The 26,160-nt window shown below is 39.4% G+C and overlaps 1 protein-coding gene across 1 annotated transcript in view; it reads right to left on the reverse strand.

Moving 5' to 3' along the window:
- itgb8 (integrin, beta 8) overlaps window positions 1–22,267 on the reverse strand; it is a 115,122-nt gene extending 92,855 nt beyond the window's left edge. The window contains exons 1-8 of the mRNA XM_072253364.1: window positions 21,718–22,267; window positions 21,390–21,475; window positions 16,543–16,708; window positions 8,528–8,774; window positions 8,224–8,389; window positions 6,298–6,456; window positions 3,769–3,864; window positions 1,971–2,060 (exon numbers count right to left, since the gene is read on the reverse strand). Coding sequence (XP_072109465.1) covers window positions 1,971–2,060; window positions 3,769–3,864; window positions 6,298–6,456; window positions 8,224–8,389; window positions 8,528–8,774; window positions 16,543–16,708; window positions 21,390–21,475; window positions 21,718–21,841 — 1,134 coding nt within the window. The 5' untranslated portion in view covers window positions 21,842–22,267. The remainder of the gene's footprint in view (window positions 1–1,970; window positions 2,061–3,768; window positions 3,865–6,297; window positions 6,457–8,223; window positions 8,390–8,527; window positions 8,775–16,542; window positions 16,709–21,389; window positions 21,476–21,717) is intronic.
- Window positions 22,268–26,160: the final 3,893 nt, after the last annotated feature.

Raw genomic sequence — 26,160 nt, forward strand, 5'->3', positions numbered from 1 at the left:
CTCATCCCGACAGTAGAGACAGCATGTTGGAATAGGAATGGGAAGTGGAATTAAAATGGGTGGCTACTGGGAGATCCCACTCTTTCTGGCAGATGGAGCGTAAGTGCTCGGCAAATGGTCTCCCTGTTTACATTGTGTCTCATCGATACAGGAGGCTACACCGGGAGCACCGGACACAGTGATTGACCCCAACAGACTCACAGGTGAAGTGTCCCCTTTTTCTTTCTTCCATGGCCTTCTGTCCTCTCTTATTAGATTCCCCCTTCTCCAGTCTTGTATCTCTTTCACCAATCAGCTTCCCAGCTCTTTACTTCACCCTTCCCCCTCCAAGTTTCATCCATCACCTTGCATTTCCCCCACCTTTTAAATTTACTCATTTTTTTCCCCACCAGTCCTGCCAAAGGGTCCCAGCCCGAAACATCAACTGTACTCTTTTCCATAGATGCTGCCTGGCCTGTTGAGTTCCTCCAGTATGTTGTGTGTGTTCCAAATCATCCATTTGGGTCTCTGTTTTGCAAATCAATTGAGTTTAGAATGAGCCAGCTTGTTACTCAGGACTCCAGGAAAGTAACATACTAACGAGAAACAGCATAAGATATATTCAGTAGAAAAATGCTTTATAAAAAAGTGCAAAGAACAAAACTATATCCCCACAAGTCCTCAGGCAATCCGCAGCAATAATTACTTTTCATTTGAAATCCATAATCATTCCTTACTGATTAATGGTCTGAATTTCTTCCCTACTACCAGTCACTGAATCATGATATATTCTGGTGGCCATGGTTGGTCTTCAACTCTGGGCACCTACCTCCAGCACTTCTGACCCAGCAGTCCATCAATAGGGCCAGCTGCTGAGAGGGCAAGAGTGGAAATATGGTAAAGAGGGTGCATTTCCTCTATTTTCATTATTTCTTTTTATCCTGTGAAATACACTTTTGTGCCCTTCCCGTACGTACCAGTGGCTATAATGCTGGGTTGGTAATCATGTGGGCTAACCACTTGATTTGCTCTGCTAACAGTCATTTCATTCTGTGTGTGCAACACTTGAAAGCACAAACTTCTCTTAACGTACTAGCAAAAATCAATTCACTAACATACTAAGTTCTGTATTATAAAAGCTCTGATATGAAATCTATTCATCCTAAAATGCATATCAGAGTAAAGTGTTCAAGCCATTTGCTTACTCTTGGCTCCAAAAGCTTTCAGGAGCTACCTGATTCAATGGGTTGATCAAGAAGCATTGAAAGGATTAATTCCTTTGTACAGCAACCTGTTTTACTAACTTGAAGTGACACCTCCCAAAGGAATGAACAACAGATGTCTTGTATGATCTATGATAAAACTGAATAAAAGGAGGAAAGCCATATTTTTAATAAATGGGAATTAAGGGAGAATACTTTGATAATTCTCAATACAACCTTGGGCATTTTACAGAGCATACCACGGTTCTTCTTCTGTCAAGCTAAATGTTTCATCCGATTTTTTACATCAACATCCAATTAACTCTAAATATTTACTTTTGCCTGGGAGATTTCTAAGACAATATTTACCTAAACATTGACACTTGGTAATAAATCCTTTTGCTGTTATTCAGGCACTTTGTCACAGTGAATGTAAATGTTACAAATGGTATTAAATTGAAAACAAAATGTATCAGAATACTCGCAACCCATTGTACAAATGAATAGTTATATCAAGATTGAATAAAAAAAGTCCATATTTTTTGGAAATATTAGCCATCATTGTAAAACTTCAGGTAGTAGTTTGGAAGGCTCTGAAAATGTTATTGTACAACTGGGTTAAAATTTATGTTAGAAAAATAAAAATGGTCCAGTAACATGAATCTAACGTCTACAAACAAAGCTGTAACAATCCTAGACTACAAATGTGATTGCTGAAGTGTTTAATCATCCATTAAGATATGCATTTTCACATACTCATACAGAGTGATATCAAGGGTAGCACCATACCTGATAGGCGCCTTCCACTAGTTCAGAGAGGTTTGACAGTTCTGAATTTAGCTGCCTAGCAAATGCACCAGGCATCAGGGGAAGAAGATCCTTCAAGCAAAATAGAGAATTGATTTATTTTTAAATTAGTCTTTTTTTTTTTGCAAAAAGGCTTCCAAGAAAAGTGGAATCATTAAAATCAATAACAACCACAAAATTTTTTTTAAATTCTATATTTAAAACTGACATGAACCATCAATTCTTAGATTTGCTACATCCAATTGTTCATGTGAGCACAAATGACCCCTGAAAAGAATAACCTTAGAAAATTGCTATAAATTTTGTTTTGTTTGGAGTGATTTTACGCTGTAACAATTCTACCAACAATTATAATGTACCTTCAACTGCTGTTTGAAATCTTATTAGCTGCATTTAGTGATAATTCACAGACTACAAAGCAATGAACGTGCAGCCCTTCGTACTCCCCGCCTATCACCTCCCAGCCTCTGTCACTATTTCCACTCTTACTATCTGCCTATCATTCCAATTCACCGGATCTAACTATCACTTGCTGGTGTTTGTTTCACTTCTTAATTCTTTATACTGGATATCTCCCCTCTACATTTCAATCCAGTTGAAAAAGTTTCAACCCAGAATCTGACTGTTCATTCTCTTTCACAGATGCTGCCTGACTCACCGTTTTTCTAGAAACATAGAAAACCTACAGCACAATACAGGCCCTTCGGCCCACAAAGCCGTGCTGAACATGTCCTTACCTTAGAAATTACCTCGGGTTACCCATAGCCCTCTATTTTTCTAAGCTTCATGTGCCAAATGTTCCAGATTCCACTATCTGCAGTCTCTTGTATCCCTGCTTTACATGTAACCTGATCAACTGCAAAATAATTCACTTTTCATAGGAAAGTGAAATCAGGAAAGTTAGATCAGTTGCAGATATGGGTAGAGAAATGGCCTATTGAGATTAATCCAGATAAATGTGAGATGATGCACCTTGGTAGGGCAAATGCAAGAAAACAGTGCACTGTTAAGGGCAAGACCCTTTAACAGTGATGCTGAGAGGAGAGATCTTGGGATCCAAGTTTATAGTGGCTATACAGGTTGATAGAGTGATTACGATGGCTTATGAAATGCTTGCTTTATAAGTCAAGGCATTGAGTTATGCTGCAACTTTGTAAAATTCTGGTTAGGCCACATCTGGAGTACTGCATACGTTTCTGGTCGCCCCACTATAAGAAGGATTTTGAGGCTTTGGTGAGGGTGCAGAAGATGTTTACCAGGAAACGCCTGGTTTAGAGGGCACGTGCTATCATGCGAGGCTGGACAAACTTGGTCTGTTTTCTCTGGAGCATCGGAAGCTGAGGATAATATCTAATAGAGGTTTACAAGATTATGAGAGACATAGATAGAATGGACAGAGTATCTTTTTCCCAGGGTAGTCTAATACCAGAGGGCATGCATTGGAGGTGAGAGGGGGCAGGCTCAAAGGGGATGTGAAGGTTATGTTTTTTTACTCAAGAGAGTGGTGGATGCGCTGCCTGGTAAGGTGGTAGAGGCAAATACATTACAGGCTTTTTAAGAGACAATTAGATAGGCACATGAATGTGACGATGATGGAGGAATACGGATATTGTGTAGTTAGGAGGATACATTTTTGGGAGGGTTTTATTTAGCTGGTTTGGCACAACATTGGGCTGTGGTCTGAAGGCCTGTTCCTGTGCTGTACTTTCCTATGTTCTAAGTTCTATGAACTGCCAACACTGCATCAAACTTTCCCTAATGTTAGCAATGGCGAGCTCACCTTGTACCAGTTGATGCTTGATCCCTGAATTGCAAAAATTACATGGATACTATTTTCCAGCAACTTATCCACAAGCAATCCCAGAGATGGATGCTCCTGTTAAAAGAATGGATCAGTGTTATACACAACATGGTGAGAGCATTTTGGAAAGATCTGTGAAGAGCATTTTGTGCTTAGCATGACCATATAGTTAAAGGATTTGTCCTTATCTGATTAGAGTAAATTGGGTATAATTCACATATACATTTCTGTGACCTTAGTTTTAAATATTAGCTGCTTAAACATGACAATCCGAGATAAGTTAGCCATATCTAGACATCAGCAGCACCCAAAAACATTTGAAAATGGATACAGCCATACCTTGGTTTTAAACGACCAGACCCTTTTCCTCAACCTTATCTAATTATTTAGGATTCTCACAATCATAAAATCTCTTCAACATCTATATTATAAAGTCCCTTAAGATCTTGTATGTTTGAATAAGGTCTTCCATTCCACAGTCTTATCAGCTCCTAGGTATAGAGACCTAGACCTTCTGGCCCCACTTGAGCGGATAACACTCCCATCCAGAAATTAGCCTGGTGAAGCTCCTTTGTTCTGTCATCAACATTAATAAGCCTGCTTTTAGGTAGGGGGAGCAAAAACTGTGCACAGTCCTCTAGGTGTGGCCTCAACAATAATCTGTACAACTGTAATAAACTTTCTTACTTGATTCCAAATCTGGTTGCAATGGAGCCCAACATTGTCATACCTTTTTAACTTTCAAGTACGGGAACATCTAGATTCCTCCGAACTTCACTCATGTGCAGTATCTTTTCATTTAGATAATAATCCACCTTTTTTCTGTGACTGGGGTGCATGACCTTGCACATTCCGCACATTCAAATACACCTGCAAAGTTTTCACCCAATCATTCTATCACAATCGCTATCTATATCCCATTGCAGAAGCACAATGTCCTCCTCAGAACATTTCTATTTATTTTAGTACCGATAAAATTACATCTTTATTTGGTATTTTTGGAGCCTGATATTCACAATTTCATGAGTTCACTGCCTGTTTGGGAGAGAATCCCTTGAACTGGCTCCTCAGAACAAGGTCAATAAGATTGTGATATGGGAAGAGAAGCAGTGGGAATAAATCTCGATGACTGCCAGTTTGATCTACCAGATACCATCACCAGATGTCATTCTTTCAGCATATGAAGTAAAATGTAAAAAGTAGAATGCCTAGAGATACCAAAGATCTAAAATAATAAAAAAAAATTCAACAGGTCAAGCAGCATCTGTGCAAAGAGAAACATGGTTAACATTTTCTGCCCTGTAATTAATGGTGAAGATGTGAAACATGACCAGCAGGCCAGACCAGACAAAGAGAAAGAGAAGAACTGAACTAAAACTACAACAAACACAAAATGATGAAGAAACTCGGCAGGTCAGGCAGTGATTACAGAAATGAATCAACAGTCGACATTTCGGGCCAAGATCCTTCATCAGGACTGGAAAGGAAGGTGGAAGATGCCAGAATAAGATGGTGGGGGGGGGGGGGGAGGGAGGACAAGCTAGAAAGTGATAAGTTAAGCCAAGTGGGTGGCTGGGGGAGGGGGGGGAAGAAGCAAGAAGCTGTGTGGTGATAACTGGAAATGGCAAAGTTCTGGAGAAGAAGGAATCTGATAAGAGAGGAGAATGCACCATGGGAGAAAGAGAAAGAGCCGTAAAGCAGCCAACATAATCAATTACACCTCCCACCACTGAGATACTCCCTCCTCTCCTCTTCCAGAAAATACAAAAGGCTGAAAGCAGATATAAACCAGGTTCAAGTACAGGTTCTGACTCTAGAACAGGCCTCTTGTATGATAAGGTGGCCTCCTGACCTCACGATCAACCTCATTATGATCCCACAGCACTCTTTTGTTTACCTGCACTGCATTGTTATTGTTTTACCCTGTACCATCTCAATGCACTGTGTAATGACTGCATCTATGTGAATACTATGCAAGACAAGCTTTCCACTCACTGGATCTTGGTACATGTGACAATAATCAACCAGTGCAATAAGCCAATATTCTCTCCACTCCTGCCTCCCTCTGTGATGTAAAACATTGTTACTTCCAGAATCATTGACCTGAAACACCCTGTTCCCATCTCCACAGATGCTGCTTGACCTGCTATTTCCAGCATTTTCCATTCAGAAAGGGGAAGAGAAGGGAAGAGAAGAGGAAAAGGGATAGAAAGGAATTCAAATCACAAGTTGAAAGCCATGGTGTGAATCCAGTTCACTGTCTGATTTCCCCAGGTTAAGGCTTCAAGACGAGTAATTTTTTGGAAATCAAAGTAAATGTATTCCCCCCAGACAAATAATCTGGCCCCAATAACATTTATGGTGTTATACTGGTAACAACATATGGCTGTAGGGGAGGGGAAGGTGATGAGTAAGGAAAAAGAGAATCTTCTATGTGCATTCATGAAATATACTGCAATATATATTTTCCCAGGTATCACAAAGCAATTAAGCATTGAATTACCTTACCATAACAGTCGAATGAGTGTACATATTGTCCTTTAGGTGGCAGTTCCCATCGTTAGGCAGGACAATACCTCCCAATCTGCTGTCAAGTGCCAAGTGAGATAGCTGATCAGTTATTAGCAGCAGCAAACGCTTTGCTTCCTTACGCCATCCTATTTGGCTCTAAACCAAAAGAAAGAAAGTAGTTTTTATTTTTAAGTACTCGATTATAACAGTCAGTGAAGACCCAGGGAGAATTGGAATCTGATCTCTTTGGGCAAATGATGGTAACAAAGCAACACAAGCAAAATGCTAGAGGGACTCAGCAGGTCAGGCAGCATCTCTGAAAATGAATAAGCAGCTGTCATTTTGGGCTGAGACCCCTCATCAGGACTCAAGCATCTTGTGTGTGCTGCTCTGGATTTCCAGCATCTGCAGAATCTCTTGTGTTTATGATAACAATAGTTAGCAACATTCCATGCTATAAATTATTTTTCTCGTCATTTATTCAGTGCTTGGGAATTAAGCATTTTTCTGTGCTGAGTTAAGTTGAAACATTCCAAGAGTAGAGACAGCATAGTTTAGATATGGAATAAAGCTATCTGAAGATTGCCACAGGAATGGGAGTTTTTTTTTTTACTATCATTTGAAGATAACAATGATAAAGATTGGTCTAGTGGACAGCAATGATAATCTTCAGGCATTTTCCTTTGTGAAATCCAGCATTTGAAAAAATAGCTACCGCTTATTCAGGCCTGCAAAAATGTTTTTGGAGAAGTATCTACTAACAATGAAAATTCAAAATAGATGTGAATTAGCTCACTCAATCTGGTGGAGGGAATTCAACTCGATGGCAGAATATCTGCTCAGTAATTTCATAGCAATTATTACAATAATTAGTCTGGTGGGATAGGGATTATATATATATATATATATATATATATATATTAAACTGTTGTGAAACTTAGCCATATCCTTCACTTTTCCTCATGGGACACTGAAGCCCACAATTTTAAGTCATGAATTTCCTGCTTTTTGACTTTAAAACCCAGGTGCTGATTATTCACAACAATAGGTTTCATTCTAACTGCATATTAGTCTTTCAAATCAAAATGTGACCATGTATAGCATGTTACAAATGCATTGTGCTTAGTTAACCAGATGCTTGCTCACCAGCACTCTCTTTACATTCTTGGCTACTTGAGGAAGAAATGACTGATGAGCCACTTGAAAGGCTCACAATATGTGAACTTGCAGACAAGTCTTGATTGGGTATAATAAGACTATTTGTGGTGAACGAACTCAACTCCTAGTAATAAATGAACTGACTAAGACCTTTAGCTATTATAATTAAAACACAATAAAATTTATGTCCTAGTTTCTCCAAGTAAACAACTTTCACAATATACACACTTAATAAACCCAAGACCAGTCATGCTGCATGAGAGTAAATATGATTTTGAAATATAAATATTTCTTACAAATTCTTATAAACATACCCTATTAGTATTGAACGATCATAAGAGTTAAAATGGTTCACAAATACATCAATGACCATGAAGATGCTGACAGTTTAGATCAGGGGTTCCCAGCCTGGGATCCATGAACCCCTTTTTGGTCCATGACAAAAAAGGAGTTGGTTACCGCTGGTTTAGATGGGGCAGCACTTCACAGTCCGGCAAAGTCCTTCCGAGATTCTCGTCAGCCAACTACGTTGAGGCAGCCTCAGTGCTGAAGTGCTGGCTGCCAGTTGGACTGCCGAGGTTGGGAGAGGGGCAGAGAGCCAATGATATTAGGGGAAGGCTATAGCAACTCTAATATCCCATTAGTTTTTAATAGATTTAGCCTAATTATTTTAAAGGAAACTCATTCCATATACCAACTACCTCGAACTACTATGGCAAAAAAAAGTGTTATGGTTTTTGAGTGGTGCTGTCAAGCAAAACTCACCTCACAAACTGCAACCTGGAGCAATGCATCCAAACCTCCTTCAGGTGTGTCCTCATTTCCAGAAATAGTTTGTTTCTCCACTGCTTTCCTGAATTCAGTTATATTGTCAGTCAGTGACAGCACATGCATAAACCCATGAGCAGGATGACAAGATGTCTCATAAACGCTACATTGAAAGAAAAAAAAATGCATTTTGACACCAGATACAAACGATGTTGAATATACTCTAGAAGGTTTTAATGAAACATTTCAAATGCCCCTGAAAGGGGAATATTCATTTGATTTTGATCGCGTAAGTACTTACCTGCATGGGTTAATAAGCTTGTCTGGATGAATGTTAATAAACGGAGAGACTGGCTTATCAACAAATGATCCAAACCCAAACTGAAAATCACTGGAATATTTTGCCATCCTTCGTGATAAAGAGTATCCCATGGAGTGTAGCCTTTCCAGATTGGTCACCATTGATGCCGATGTATCAACTAAATGATAGAGATCTACAGGGTAGTTTCTCAGTTGATGAACGTCCACTATTAAACTTGTCTCACCACCTGTTTGGCAAAATGTAGGAAAAGTGTGGTTGTTAAATGACCATAGATAACACACAAAAAAAGAAGCAAATATAGAAATCTGAAATTGGATAACATTTCTGGAAAGGCATGAAAACAGAAAATTTAGAAAATTTCAATTAAATATTAAACTTGTAAGACCATAAGATACAGGAGCAGAATTAGGCCATTTGGCCCATCGAATCTGTTCCGCCATTTCATCATGGCTGATCCAATTTTCCTCTCTGCCCCAATCTCCTGCCTTCTCTCCATATCCCTTCATGCCCTGACCAATCAAAAATCAATAAACCTCTGCCTTAAATATACATAAAGACTTAGCCTCCACAGCTACCTGTGGCTAAGTATTCCACAGATTCACCACTCTCTGGCTAAAGAAATTCCTCCTGATCTCCATTTTAAAAGGACCCTCCTCTATTCTGAGGCTCTGTCCTTTGGTCTTAGACTCTCTCACCATAAGAAAGATCCTCTCCACATCCACTGTATCAAGGTCTTTCACTATTTGATCGGTTTCAATGAGGTCGCCCTTTATTCTTCTGAAGTCTAGTGAATATAGGCCTAGAGCCATCGGATGCTCCTCATATGACAAGCCATTCAATCCTGGAATCATTTTTGTGAATCTCCTTTGATCCCTCTTCAGCTTCAGCTCAACCTTTCTACAATAAGGGACCCAAAACCACTCACAATACTCGAAGTGAGGCCACACCAGTGCTTTATAAAGTTTCAACATTACATCCTTGCTTTTATATTCTAGTCCTCTTGAAATGAATGCTAATATTACATTTGCCTTTCTCATCACAGACTCAACCTGCAAGTTAACCTTTATGGAATCCTACAAGGACTCTCAAGTCCCTTTGCACCTCAGTTTTTTGTAATTTTCTCTCCATTTAGAAGTCAATGCTTTCATTCCTTCTATCAAACTGCATGACTATACATTTCCCAACACTGTATTCTATCTGTCATTTCTTCGTCTATTCTCCCTACTTCCTCAAAACAACCTGCCCCTCTATCTTCATACTGTCTGCAAATTTTTCAACAAAGCTATCAATTTCATTATCCAAAATCATTGACGTAAAATGTAAAAAGAAATCAGTCCCAACACAGACCCCTGTGGAACATCACTACTCACTGGCAGCCAATCAGAGAAGTCTCCTTTTATTCCCACTCTTTACCTCTTGCCAATCAGCTACTACTTTATCCATGCTAGATTCTTTCCTCCAATATCATGGGCTCATAGCTTGTTAAGCAGCCTCATGTGTGGCACCTTGTCAAAGGCCTTCTGAAAATCCAAGTACACAACATCAACCAATTCTCTTTTGTCTATCCTACTTGTTAGTTCTTCAAAGAATTCCAACAGATTTGTCAGGCACATTTTCCCTCGAGGAAACCATGCTATGTCCTACTTTATCATGTACCTCATCCTTAATAGTCAACTCCAACATCTTCCCAACTATTAAGATCAAACTAATTGGCCTATAATTTCCTTTCTTCTGGTTCTCTCTCTTCTTGAAGAGTGGAGTGACATTTACAATTTTCCAGTCTTTTGGAACTATTCCAGAATCTAGTGACTCTTTGAAGATCATTACTAATGTATCCATGGTCTCTTCAGATCTGGTCCAGGTGACTTATCAACCTTCAGTTCGTCCATCATTTCATTGTACTCCATTACAACTTCTCAGCATCATTTTCCAGCTTTCTGATATCCACCCTCACTTCTCTTTTACACTTTATGTATCTGAAAAAACTGTTGGTATCCTCTTTAATATTATTGGCTTGCTTACTTTTGTATTCCATTCTTATTTTCTTAATTACTTTTTTTAGTTACCTTTTGTTGGTTTTTGAAATCCTCTAACTTCCCATGAATTTTTGCTGTATTATGTATGCCCTCTCTTTGTCTTTTATGTTGCCTTTGACTTCTCTTATTAACCACAGTTGTGTCACCTTTCCTTTAGCATACTTCTTCCTCTTTGGGATGTTTTTATCCTGTACCTTCCGAACTGCGTCCAGAAATTGTAGCCACTGTTGCTCTGCCGTCATCCCTGCCAGTGGTTTTTTTCAGTCAATCCTGGCCAATTCCTCTCTCATGCTTCTGCAATTCCCTTTACTGCAGTGTAATACTGATACCTCTGACTTTAGCTCATCTTCTCAAATTTCAGGGTGAATGTTATCATATTATGATCACTTTCCCCTAAGGATTCTTTTACCTTAAGGTCACTAATGAATTCTGGTTAATTGCACAACAGCCAATTCAAAATAGTTGATTCTCTAGTGGGCTCAACCATGTGCTGCTCTAAAAGGCCATCTCATAGACACTCTATAAACTCCCCCTCCTGTAATCCAGCGCCAACTTGATTTTCCCCAATCTACCTGAATATTGAACTCCCCCATGATTATTGTAGCATTGAACTTTTGACATGCATTTTGTGCCTCCCATTGTTGTAATTTGTAGACCACATCCTTACTACTGTTTGGACGTCTGTATACAACTCCCATCAGGGTCATTTTACCCTTGCAGTTCTTTAGCTCTATCCATGAGGATTCAAAACCTTCCAACCCTACATCAGCTCTTTCTAATGATTTGATTTGATTTTTTACCAAGAATAACGCCACTCCCTCTGCTTTCTTGCCTATCCTTTTGATACAATGTGTATCCTTGGACATTATATTGAGAAACTTTCAAAATTGAATACAGCTTTTCATAATTACATTCAGCACTGCCACAGATACATGAATCAAAGAAACACAACTATTTTGAATAGAAAATATTAATAAAAGCGAACAAATTTCAGAGAATAAAATGGTATTTGCCAAAAGCATTTTTTCTGCTAAATTAGTTTATTATACATTGGATCAATGTTTTTTAGGAAAGTAACAGAAAGTGTAGAAATTTATGTTCTTTCATGAAGTTGCACTTTTGAGAATTTCACTCTTTATCTCTGTTTAGCTTCTGTCTATTTATTCCCCTCTGCATCCTGAGCTTCTCTCCTTGTTTTCTTTCTTTCCTCCCTTTGAGCTGGAGATTGTTGAATAATGCAGTAGAGTATTAAATGGGAATGAGACTCAGCAAGGAAATGCCATATGACCAATCACAGTCTCTTTCTCTGTCCTATAATGATTCTTTGATTGATATGGCTCCTCATCAGTGACGATTAGGATTTTTGCCTATGCTGGAAACTGTGTTGTAACTCCATCCTGTCTCAGCATAGCTATGATGTCCTCTTTTTTTTTCCACACTTAAACCACAGAAGGCAATTCTGCTATTTAAAAAAAATCTCTCCATAAGGTTCTCATGGTTGTTTCGACTTCTTGAAATTGCTATTTTATAGACACTATTTAAGCTTGTGTCTCCTGCTTGCCACAGCAATTGGAAGCATTTCAGTCTGTTAATTGAATCTTGTCCCATTGGAAAATAGTACAAGGGAACAAACTGCAGTCAGTCAGTCAGTAAAAGACAGCTGAAATCTTAGCATATTGCACAATGAAACTGTCCACATAACAAAACTGGTGCTATTATGCTTGACATTACCATGTTCTATATATCAAATGTCAATTAATGTTGTTAGTTTCAGAGTCATAAACTTGCTTTATTCTCTGCATTTTCGCAATTGCAATTATCTGCATACAAATCTCCGGAAAGTCACAGAAGAAAAAAAATATATATTTCAGCCAGCATTCAGCTAGTGCAGATGTGCAGTGAGGAGGCAACACTTTGAAATAAAGTGAGTCCTGCCAATTTCTTTCTGCAGCTTATCAGAAGTTAACTTCCATCTTCAACTGGAAGAAAAATGTGCAGCTGCTGTAGTGTAAAGAAAACACTGGCTCTGGTTATAAAAGAGCATGAAGCATTACACTTCTGAATGTCGCAATTAATTAGTTAAAACAAGTTTTTCATCTTCAACATAAAACACAGCTGGCAAAATAATGAACTAATTATAATCTTACTTCTATGGTACAGAAGTTGTGTAAAACACGCTCAAAGTATTTTCCATTGCTTTTTTTAAAAATATAGATCATTGGCAACATCCATTGGTGTCTAGTGCTCTGTTACATTTGCAGTGTTTATGTTATAAAGTATGCATTGGCCATAATTTACTTGAAGATAGGACTACTATTCTTTTACAGAAAAGGAACAATAGATGCAAATACTTAAGAGTTTGGTTAACACTTGTGAAATGAACAGCCAAGCTATCTATTTCCGATTGCCAACAGTTCCAGTTTTAGGTTCCAATGGATTGCAATGTTGACATCTGAGTATCAAATAATCCTATGGCAGTATTGCATGAAAGATCTTTTCATGAGTATTCTTTCTAAAGTTAGCTCCCAAGTCTATTTTTCTAAGTCTAAAACTTGCAAATGATTAGTTTTCCAATAGAGAGTATAACTTTTTTAAGCACCAAGCAATAATATCAATTGCGTACAATAGTCAGAGTAAACTTTGCAATATTATTGTTTTCATACTTGCTAGGAAATGAATTATATCTCGTCTGGCTTTTTCTATATGTTAAAATTCATTACTAAACATCCTCCTGTTGAAGCCATTTTTGGGTTTAGCACACTTACGTTTAGCAAATGACTTCAGCCACCAATTTTCAAATCCGAACACAAATTGTAGATTTAATTTAAAATGCAGCTCTGAACAATAGGTTCCTGCAAACTTTGAATCACAGACCAGACAGTGCCAATTGAAATTCACTTAGATGCTTGTGGTGTGGGTGCGAATCGGAAGGTGTGAAATTTGTGTGTACTTTCAAAGAGACATTGTGGATACATTGTGAATATGGAATTGCCCTTTGAAGTTTAGCACGTAAAATACCCTTTCACTAAAAGTGTCTCCATATGCTACCTGGTGCATCTCGTTGTGTTGAATAAAGAAGGTGCTAAATATCTACCAGTATACTTTTCTCTGGTGACTTCATTCACGCAACATCATAGCTTTAGAATAGTATTTTAAACATAGAATAAACTTGTTATTATTGTCGGTATGCCTCTAAATCATTATTTTAACAAAAGAAATGTTATGTTTTGCCCAACACAAGTGAAAACCTGCTGTTATTGATGAGTAACAGTAGAAGTTTAATGATGTAAATTTAAAATTTAATCATTAAATATGGAAATAACACATCTTCAGAGACTTAAACTATTTGTGGAGATGTACTACCAATTGAATCTCCACGAAATCTCCAAATCTATTTATAAAATAAGCAAACTAATATTAATGTCCTCTCCCAAACCAACAATTTGGTTATCAAAGCCTTAATGACAGCTGGCTGCTTTGGACATCCGAAAATACACAACTGCAAATTTTATCATAGCAGGACAAGAGAGAAAATGATTCAAGGATGCTCTCAAAACCTCCTCCATAAGTGTTTCATATTCTAAAATGCTGAAAACACTCAGCAGGTCAGACAGTATTTGTTGAAAATTTAAGCATTTACCCAGATCAGACCCAGAACCCTTTCTTTCAGAATTGCATTGTAGAAGCTCTTTTTCAGCATGGTAGTACATGCGTTCAGGCTTTTGTATCTTAGGTCCAATGAGAAAGGGAAGAGAAAAATGCCCAGAGTGGGTGGGGTCTTTGATTACATTGGCCACTTTACTGAGGCTTCAAGAAGTATCAACAGAGTCCAGGGAAGGGAGGCTGGTTTCTCTGATGTGTTGAGCTACATCCACAATACTTCACAGTTTGTTTGCAGTCACAGGCAAAGCAGTTGCCCAATCAAATTGTGATGCATCCGGGTAGGAGACTTTCCATGGTGCATCGAAGTGTCAACAGGGACATCAAAATTCCTTTATTCTTCTGAGGAAATAACAGTGTTGGTGATAGTAATAGTGTCTATGTGGTTAAACCAGGGCAAGCTACTGGCGATTTTCACTTCTAGGAACCTGAAGCTCTTTACCTCAGCATCACTGACCTAATCAGGAGCACGTGCACCATGACTTCAGGAAGTCATTGACCAGCTCTTTTGTTTTGTTGACATTGGGGGACATGTTATTATAATACCATGCAACAAGCTCTTTAACTACTTCCTATATTGCAAATCATAATTTTCCTTTGAGATACAGACCACTACAGTGCTATCAACTGCAAACTTGTAGATGGAGCTAGAGCAGAATCTGCCCTCGTAATTGTGAGTGTACAGGGAGTAGAGTTGGGGCTGGCCATGCAACCTTATGGCGTGCCAGTGTGTTGATCATGAAGGTGAGGATCCGTTTGCAGATGGAGGTGCTGACTCCTAGGTCTTGCCTTTTGTGATGAGTGCATTCCAAATTTTAGTCTCGAAGGCTGAAATGTAATTAATCAGCAATAGTCTAATATGCATGTCTTTACTGTCCAGATGCTCCAAAGATGTGTGTAGGGCCAGGGAAATGGGTAGAACAATGGGAGTGTCTGTGATAGGACAAGTTGAAATGGCTTAATGGGGACACTGATCAGCATATTAAACTTCCTTATCCATGTAATCTGTTGTAAATGGTGAGGCAGTGTGAGCTGCCTAGTAGGACAGACTGCAGAAATAAGAACTGAGCCAACATGATGATTGACAGAAATAGCCATGTCACCTGAATTGGGCCTCATTGTAACACTGCAGACAGGAAGGTCAGAGTTGGACAGGGTTTGTGAATTAAAGTGACAGACAAACAGAAGCTTGTGGTCAGTCCTGCAATCAGAAAACATCACTTTCAGCTCAAAACGAGCACCTACCTGTATATCCTGTCCATCATAAATGATAACTACTTAGCCACTTAGAATAGGTGAGTATAAACCAAAATAACAGTTATTTACTGGCCTGTTCCTTCCTCTGAGAACAGCCAAGTCATTTTCTCAAAGACTGTCAGCAGTGTAGCAGCTACGGTTCCTGTCTGCTTGCAATATGTTACTATGTGAGAAGTACAAGTGTAGGGTCCTAGTAGTTGAGGAATAGGCTGTGCCTACCTACATCCATTAAATGAGTGATGTTAAAAGGAACGCATGGGACTGAAACAAAAGAGCAAGTTTTAAGGTAGTTACATTTTTGTCCAATAATGGTTCCCCAGACTTCACAGCAATCTTCTTCCTGCTATCTCTCCTTCACTGCCACAAGGAGAAAAGCTGTGAGTAGCTCCGTACTCGAGCAGCTTTTGCCCAGTACAGAGATCCAGGGGGGCTTCATAGTCATTTCAAAAGTCCAGCCACAGCATACTGGAGTTATAAGATGAAGCCCAGACCTCCAGACGGTTAAGGACACTCTAGAGGGAAGCCGGTTGAAGTCATAATTAAATTTGTGATACGTTTGAGAATGGTTTATGAAAACCAGTCTGCCTAAGAGAAATATATTTGAAGCAACATAAAACGGGATTCGTTTGTTACTCAAAAATGATTTTTTGTTTCTGAGCATGTTACTGAGTGTATTTTTTTATATAATATTTATAGTCGAATAACTGTTGCACCAAAAAAGACAAGGTATACTTCTAAAAAAGTACAAGAAAAGACTATTTTTCAACAACAGGAACGTCATCTACAAACGTTTGCACAATTCAAACAGTAGTATTGAAAATACCCATCATCCATAACAATTGCCATCACTTGCAAAGTATTATCTTAAAACATTAATGTCATGAACAGTTATTCACATACACCATAATTGTAATGAGTTTAATAACACCACTTAAAAGTTAAAGTCAAACAAAACTTAAAATTATCACTGTGATATTAAGCAATGCAAAAGCATGTTCAAACACCACCAACATGTTAAGACAAAGATAATCTGGTTCAAACCTGGTTGTAGTTGTAAAGAGACTTTGCCAGGGACCAGCTGAGAATACTTTTGTTCTTCCACGATTTTTTTGACATGAAGAGATTCAATGAAATCAGAATCACAGCCTCTTTGAATTAGGTTGGTGATCAAGTCACATCTTCTTTGCAGTGCTCCCTCTGAAAATTCCTAACAAATTCAAAATTCAATCATTTCCAGTATCCAAGTGTAAAGGAGAAGAAAATAACTGTTACAACAGATCCTGTGCAGCACAAACAAATTGGATAAAGTACATGTAATAAAAACACAATAAATTCAAATACATAAGGGAGTATATATACATAGATTGATTGTATTTCCACAAAGTGACAATGGGCACAGGAGTGTCTGTACATAAGATGACTTTAATGATGATGTTGGTGAGGTTTGGGGGATGTAGAGGTGTTGATCAACCTTACTGTTTAGGGAAACTAACTGTTTTTGAGTCTAGTGGCCCTGATGTGGATGCTTCATAGCCTCCTCCCTGTTGGCAGTAGGACAAGTCAGTCCTTGAGCAGGGCGGGTGGGATCCCTCATGATGTTACTCGCCCTTTTCCGGCACCCCTCTGTGTCTATGTCCTTGATGGCTGGTAGACTGGAGTTGGGGATGTACTGGGCAGTTCTGACTGCCTCTTGTAGGGCCTTCCTTCTGCCATAGTGTAGATTGTGTACATAACGATTCAGCATGCTAGGATGCTCTCCACTGCCTGTCTGTAGAATGACGTGAGTATAGATGAGCATAGACTCCTCAGAAGGTAGAGGCATTGGTGAGCTTTCCTGATTGTTAAGGATGTGTTCTGGGACCATGAGAGTTTGTGTAAGATGTGCACTCCCAGGAGTTTGAAATGGCTCGCAGTTTCCATTGCTGTGCTACCAAAGAGGGGTGCGAGTGGTGCGAGTTCTCACTGGTCGAGTCATAGAGCTAAACAGCATGAAAGCATAGTCTTCAGTCCAACTCATCCACGTTGACCAAAGTATCATCCTGAGTTGGTCCCATTTCCCTGCACATGGCCCATATCCCACATAACCTTTCCTATCCATGAACCTGTCTAAATGTTTTGTAGACATTATATTGTAGTATTGTACTCGTCGCGCCCATTTCTTCTGGCAGCCTGTTCCACATACTCACCACAGAATGTGTGGAAAAACTTAGGTCCCTTTTAGACCTCTCCCTTTTCACCTTTAATGTCCCCTAGCTTTAACCCTACTGCCCCCCGCCCCCAATCCACCTTATCTATGACCCTCATGATTTCATAAACCTGTATTAGGTCAGTGCTGAGTCTCCTTCACATCCCTCGCAGTAAACAGTGAGCAGCAGACCCTGTGGTTGCAAGCTGTCAGGCAGTGACAGGCAGATATCCAACAGAATAAACATATCCACTAAGATTCAAAACTTAGCTAAGCACCAAACAGGATACCAAGGTTATAAATGGTTAGGTTAAGGCCATAAGATCAAGGTGTAGGAGCAAATTAGGCTATTTGGCCCATCAAGTCTGCTCCACCATTCCATCATGTCTGATATATTATCCCCCTCCATCCCATTCTCCTGTGTCCTCCCATAACCTTAGAAGCCCTGACTAATCAAGAACCTATCAACCTCCGGTTTCAATATACTGAATGACCTGTCCACCACAGCTGTCCATTACAATGAATTCCACAGATTCAACACCCTCTGGTTAAAGAAATTCCTCCCCATCTCTGTACTACATCTCTATTCTGAGGCTGTGCCCTCTGGTCCTAGACTCCTCCACAACAGGAAACATCCTAACATCCTCTCCACATCCACTCTATCTGGGTCTTTCAATGTTCAATAGGTTTCAATGAGATTCCCCTCCCCCACCCCCCATTCTTCTAAACTCCAGTGAGAGCAGGCCCAGAGCCATCAAACGCTCCTCATACATTGGCCTTTTCATTCCCGGAATCAACCTTGTGAACCTTCTCTGGACCCTGAACAATGCCAGCATATATTTTCTTATATAAAGGGGCCCAAAACTGCTCACAATACTCCAAATGCAGTCTGACCGATGCCTTATATATCCTCAGCATTACTTCCTTGCTCTTAAAATCTAGTCCTCTCAAAATGAATGCTAACATTACATTTGCCTTCCTTACTACCAACTAACCTGCAAGATAACCTTTAGGAAATCCTGCACGATGACTCGAAAGTCCCTTGGTAAATCAAATTTTTGAATTTTCTCCCCATTTCAAAAACAGTCTACACTTTTATTTCTTCTGCCAAAGTGCATGTTGATACACTTCTGAACACTGTATTCCATCTGCCACTTCTTTGCCCATTCTCCTGATCTGCAGGATCACTCCTTACTCAACACTACGTGCCCCTCCACCCATGTATGTAGCATCCACAAACTCGAGCATAATGTCATCAGTTCCATCATCCAATGTGAAATAGTGGACATACAACATGAATAGGAACAATTTAAACTCTGGACACTGAAGAACGCTACTAGTCACCAGCAGCCAACCAGAAAAGGCCCTCTTTATTCCCAGCAACTTGTCAAAAGCTTTCATAAAATCCAAGTAAACAACATCCCCTGACTTTCCTTTTGTCTGTCCTACCTGTTATTTCCTCAAAGAATTCAAACAGATTTGTTAGGCAAGATTTCCCTTAAGTAAACCATGCTGATTTTGGCTTATTTTATCATGTGCCCCCAAGTTCCTGAAGCCTTATCTTAATAAAGGATTCCAACATCTTTCCTACCACTGAAGTCAGGCTTGTAACGTGAGAGTTAAGGAAGGTGGTGACCCCAAATGCGGAGTACAGTCTAGAACTGACTCAGACTCAGGCTGAACAAGGCGACACAAACAAAATCCAAAGGCGAAATCACAAAAAGTAGAAGAAATGGGACTCATATGATTGAGCACTGAGTGCTCAGCACAAGACTTTCCATGAATGAATGTGGCAGGCAATAATTGGCAGTCTTGAGTCTTAAAGGAACAGAGGCAGCTAACTATAATCGGGAGAATTGGAGCAATGAAACTTCAATGCCTGTCACTGTTCAGTTGGGATGATGACAAGGCTAACTGGTGTATAATTTTCTTTCTTTTGCCTCCCTTCCTTCTTAAAGTGCGGAGTGACATTTTCAATTTTCCAGTCCCCCAGAACCATTTCAGAATTTATGATTCTTGATAGACCATTATTAATGCATCCATAAACTCTTCAGTTACCTCTTTCAGTACTCTGCGGTGTAAGTCCAACTGGTTCAGGTGATTTATCTACCTTTAGACCTTTCAGTTTCCCAAGCACCTTCTCCTTAGCAAAAACAACTACACTCACTTATGGTCACTTCTGCCCCTAGATACAATTTCTGGCATATTGCTGGTGTCCTTCACAGCAGTATGATGCAAAATACTTATTAAGTTTGTTCACCATTTCTTTGACTCCCCCCCCCCCAATTACAACCTCTGCAGCATCATTTTCTAGTGGTTCAATATCCACTCTCATCATTCTTTTACTCTTTATATATCCACAAAAAGACTTTTGTTATCCTCTTTTATACCATTAGCTAGCTTAACTTCATATTTCTCTTTTTCTCTCCTTTTGATATTTTTAGTTGCCTTTTAGTTGCCTTTAAATAGCTTTATTGGTATTTAAAAGCTCCCCAATCCTTCCCACTATTTTTCGCTATATTATATGCACTCTCTTTTGCTTTTAAGCCATCTTTGACTTCCCTTATCATCCGTGGTTGCCTCATCCTCCCTTTAGAATACTTCTTCAGCTTTGGATGCATCTATCCTGCACCTTTCAAGTTACTCACAGAAATTCTAGCCATTGCTGTTCTGCCATCATCCCTGCTAGTGTCTGCTTCCAATCAACATTGCCCAATTCCTCCCTCATACCTCTGGAATTCTCTTTACTCGACTGTAACACTGATACATCTGACTTCACCTTCTCATGCTCAGACTGCAGGGTAAATTCTATCATATTTTGATCACTGCCTCTCAGGATATCTTTACCTTAAGCTCCATAATTAAATCTGGGGGTTCATTACACAATGCTCAATCCAGAACTGTCTTTCTCCTAATGAGTTCAGTCGCAAGCTGCTCTAACAAAAACCATCTCTTGGGCATTCTTCAAATTCCCCTTCTTGGGATCCAGCACCAACGTGATTTTCCCAATCTGCCTACATATTGAAATCCTCCACGACTCCCACAACTTCGCCTTTTTTACCCAGCCAGCAACCAGTCAGAAGTGAGAGCTACAGAGAAAGTTCATGGGAACAATACAATCGCAATTCATCCTTTGTTGTTAGTGCCAAACAAGCAACAGAGCCACATTGTCCACTGCCACCAGATATGCCTCAGTGGAATATGATACAGTTACTACCTCATTGTTGCCTGAGTGTCAGAAAATCAAAATTAGTTTAGTATCTTTTGTTTCTGTCTTTCTGATATCCAGTCAGAAATGTACTATATTGAATAGTGAAATCAGACAAGCAGCAAAATAAATCAGAACCAGTGGAAAGAACAGCATTAGTGGGACCGTGATGACCTGAGTGGTGTTCATATCCACGGGAAACTCAATAGTAGAGTCAATATGAAACACCATTTCAGAACCCCAGGTTTTAACTGCTTCACCTAACTACACCAACTAACAAGGAATATTCAATTGTTTAATATCTTAAATCTTCCAAATAATAATAAATTGAATGTCAATTTTTCCTAGCCATGTAACTCTAGCATTTGCAGAATCTCTTGTGTTAGGTCATTTTGGGTCCTTTGTTTTATCACCCTCAATCTGGGCTCCTATTACTCAGGAACTCAAAAAGCCAGTCATTTTACATTAAGAGCAACACATTAAGAGCAAAAGTACCTTTTGAAAGCACCATCCACATTCAGGACCAAGGAGCAGGCATTCGGAGCAGCGGTTCGTTTTTTCGGCAGTGCATTTATTCTTAACTACAATGTTGAAAACAATGGAAAGAATTAAAACCTTATAGCTCATTTATTTTGTGTTGTTCTTTCTCCGGAAGGTCTAATTACAAACCACAATGTATCAATCATAGTTGTTTCGAGAAACAAAAAGTAAATAAAGATTTAATGAAATACACTCCCTTTCAAAGTGCGGCGCGGATGTTTACCATATAGTGGGGGTGGGGGGGGTAGAAAACAATCACGTATAATATCACTTGTAAACTCACCACCTGTCCTGCTTGCTGTAACCGCGATAGCCAAAATGTGAACAACGCTTAAGACCGCCTTCGTTGGAAAGTGCCTGGCTTTTGGAAAGGAACCGGCTGCGATGACAAATACGCGCAGCTCCATAGCGTGGGTATGTGATCGGACAAAGCGTACGAGACGAGCGCCGGAGCTACAAAGAGAATCACACCAGCCCCAGAGCGAAGCATCCCCAGGGCACCGAGCACTCGCTGACGGACTTAGCTCTTTGCTCTGCGACACACATTCACTCTATTGTGCACAAGCCTCGAAGTCTCTCGAATCACCCACTCATTCAGCGAGAAGCCTATCGCAAGGCGAGGGAAGTCCAAAGGAGAATAAACTACTCCCCCAGCAGTTTATACAACATTTAAAGACTTCCTTTAAGTCTTTTTTCAGACGGGGGGACAAAGAATCAGTTCTCTTTGTTCCAAAGACCATTCAGTAAATTTAACACATAAAGTCGCAACGACAGATTCAACCACACCGCAGTGTATAAAATGGGCAGAGGGAGCTTCTCCGATTAGCTTTTGAAACTATGCAGTCAAAATCCTTGTCGCTACGGCAATATGGGCGGAGACTCGGCCTCCACCGACGCATTTTAAAGGTGGAAAGGACATCATTGCCTCCTAACGCGAAGATTCACTTCGATCATAGCATCCCACTGTAATTGTATTTTTAAAAGCAAACATTACATTATCTCGGATAAATTCCCGTCAAAATCAAAGAGGCGATTATTCTCTTAACTCGTCGATTATTGTAAATAAAAACAACACGGACAACACGCCGGAGGAACTCAGCAGGTCGGGCAGCATCCGTGGGAACGTTGACTGTTCGTTTCCACGGATGCTGCCCAACCTGCTGAGTTCCTCCAGCACGTTGTGCGTGTTGCTTTGACCCCAGCATCTGCAGAGTATTTTGTGTTTGTAAATAAAAACTAAACAGTTGGGAACACCCGAAATCGTGCTCTGTCTGGAGAGCGAAAATGAGAGGAAACCTTTTAGTTCGATGACTTTTCATCATGAAAGTTCTTTAGAACAGGTTTGACTGTTTCTGCAGGGAGAGAGGTGTGATAGAGTCAAACCTTTCTTTGTCATTTATCATCATCTCATTTTGTCTTTGCTCTCTCTCCAGTCACTGTCTTACAGGGCAATTAGAGACACTTTCTAATTTCCTAGTCCCAGTTAGCTCATCCTTACTTCAAATTTTCTGCATAATCACTCAGAGTTGAACGACATGTGCATGTAACGAGAGCAGTATAACTCATCTCCTTCTACCTTAAGCCACGAACTTATCAATCACCCCTGTTGTGGACACTTTCTGGAGGTCCAAGATCCGTATGCTCCACGACCGCTGGACTAAGTGTGTACATGTAGGAGGGGACTATGTTGAAAAATAAATGTGCTAGGTTTTCTAAAATTGACTCCTTCTACCTTAGGCCACGAACTTATTAATCACCCCTCCTATATATAAAAAAAACTACAGGGCTGAAAAAACATCTATGGTTCAAGTCTATATGCAAAATGCAGAAAACCTGGGTAACATTCTCTGGGCTCAGTGGCAGACCTTTCCCTCTCCAGCAGCAGAGCGATCAGAAGTTAGTAACAAACATCCATTACAAGCTCACATATTCACGCAGATATTAAAATCAAAGTCAAGGTAAATTTACTGAAGTACAAATATGTTACCATATACTACCTTGAAAATGATTTTCTTGCAGGCATTTACAGGAATATAAATGAAAGAGAATTTATGGAAATTATACATAAATAATGACAAATAATCAATGTGCAAAAAAAGATAAATTGTACAAATTTTAAAAATAATACTGACAACATAAGTTGAAGAGTCCTTGAAATTGAATCTGTAGTTTATGGAATCAATTCAGAGTTGTGGTGAGTGAAGTTATCCACACCAGTTGAGGAGCCTGATGGTTGTATGATAATAACTGTTCTAAACCTAGTAGTTTGGAATCTGGGGTTCCTGTACCTCCCGTCCATAGACAGTAGCAAAAGAGAGCATGATGCTGCTTTCTTGTGGCAGTGCTCCATGTCAATTGCTCAGTGGTGGGGAAGATTTTGCCTGTGATGGACTGGGCTTTCTGTAGAGCTCATTTCAGTCTAATGAAGGCTAGCAAATCAGATAATCACCTTATTAACTTGTGCGACAGCTTTGAGAGATCTATGGACTTGGATTTTGAGATCTCTCTATCCTCAACACTGCTAAGAGTCCCACTTTTAATTTTGGACTCTGCTTCAAATTTGACCTTCCAAAGTGTATCACTTCACCTCTTGAGGCAAAGTTTAAAAAAATTACATAACAGGTATTGAATACAAGTGCAGAGCATGTAACAAAGTTTTAAGGTATGAATGTTTATACTTGTGAAAGTTATTTAAATAACAGCAGAAGTTTTAGTTTAGTCTTTGTGCAGTTCTGAACTACATAATCACCAATATCCTTTTTAAATTAATTCCCTAATCATCTTTTTAAACCAATACATAATTATGCACTTCTGCAAAGTGTATTTCAGCACATTTACTGAAAAGAATATTTTAATTTCTTCTTCTGCTTTCAGCTCAATAATACTGTACTCTTATTCTCCAGTTATGTGCTAATTCTGCTAATACATTAATTTTTTGAATCAGGTTTTTTAACTTAAGACATACTGGTATAAATAAGTGCAAATTTCTTCAAGGGCATAGATATATATCAAAGCAAAGAGAAAAAAATTGAGAAGCAACATGGTGTCATGGCTCATTTGTCATAACATATCTAGGTGTCACCACATGCAGAAGCAGTCTGCTTAACCTTCTCAATAGAATTGTGTATTGTGAGTCATTACCAAGCGTTCCATTTCTGGAGCAACAAACAATCTGCTGGAGGAACTCAGTGGGTGAAGCAGCAGCCACTGAGTTCCTCCAACAGATTGTTTGTTGTTCCAGGTTCCAACATCAGCAGTCCCTTGTGTCTCAATTATTGTTTCTGACATTGTTGAAGAAGCGGCAGATGGTTGAGTCGAGGACACTGCCCAAGAATGTCCTCTGGAGATGCACTCAGACTGGGATAATTGACCTTCAACAAGCAGAGCCATCCAAAGTACAAGACATGTTGCCACTGAAAATTTTCCTCTCAATTCACAATGAATTGAATCTTACCAGATCTCTTTGATTCCATGTTATATCGAGGATAGGTATGTTCATCTCATTTCTGGAAGTTAACGCTCTTGTTCACATTTGGACCAAGGGACTGAAGAACACTAGTTGCTTATTGGCAGTCAAGAGACATTTCATTAGACCTTCCACCACAGGTGGAAGTGTGTAGCCTAATTGGATTTTCCTGCTTCCTATGGATATGACACATGGATAATTCAACAATTTTGAGGAAATTACAGTATTGAAACTATTGGGCTAGTTTGAATAGCAACTATTTCCACAGTTCAAATCTTCAGCATTTTAGCTGGGATGCCAGCTGTTCCAATGGGCTTTGCAAGATACAATTCTTTCAGCTGACTCTTAATATTACATGAAATTAATAAATTGTCAAAAGACTGGCTTCTGAGATCGTGGAGTTCCAGGAAAGATACAAAAGATATCAGCTTGGCCCCTCTAGTTAATATTATTTACCAGGAGTTCAGTCGTGTCCTAGGCATTCATTTGCTGGGATCTGTATTAGTTGAGAATGGTGATGTTCTTGGAATGTCCTTCTCTAATTTAATTGTCCATTAATAACAGGATATGTCCAGACTGCAGAACTTTGCTTTTAGAAATGGGATACTTAGCTGTTCATTACATAAAGCATTTTTTTTTCCTTTTAAGAATGTTTATAGCCTTGTGTTACATAGAACATAGAACAGAATTGCAGTTCAAGCACTTCGACCTACTATGTTGTGCCAACATTTTAACCTACTCCATGATCAACTTTACACTTCTCTCTCACATAGTGTTTCACATGCCTATCTAAAAGTATTTTAATCTGTCTCTACCACCCCCCGGCAGAGCATTCCATGCACCCACCATTCTATATTTCAAAAAAAATCTACCTCAGACATCCTTCCTATACATTCCTTCAATCACCCTAAAATGATGTCCTCTCATATTGGCCGTTTCCGCCCTGGGAAAAAGGTGTTGGCTATCCAATCTATGTATGCCTCTTAAACACCTTTATCAAGTCACCTCTCATTTGTGACTCATTTGTTCAAAGAGAAAAGGACTAGCTTGCTCAACCTGTCCTCATAAGACATGCTCCCTAATCTAGGTAGCGCTGTGGTAAATCTCCTCTGCACCCTCTCTAAAGCTTCCATGTCTATAATGAAGTAACCAGAACTGAGCACAATATTCCAAGGAAACACATGTGAAATGCTGGGGGAACTCAGCAGGCCAGGCAGCACCTATGGAAAAGAGTAAACAGTTGACTTTTCGGACAGGGAC

Source organism: Mobula birostris, chromosome 3 (genome assembly GCF_030028105.1).
Source record: "Mobula birostris isolate sMobBir1 chromosome 3, sMobBir1.hap1, whole genome shotgun sequence".
Classification (NCBI taxonomy): domain Eukaryota; kingdom Metazoa; phylum Chordata; class Chondrichthyes; order Myliobatiformes; family Myliobatidae; genus Mobula; species Mobula birostris.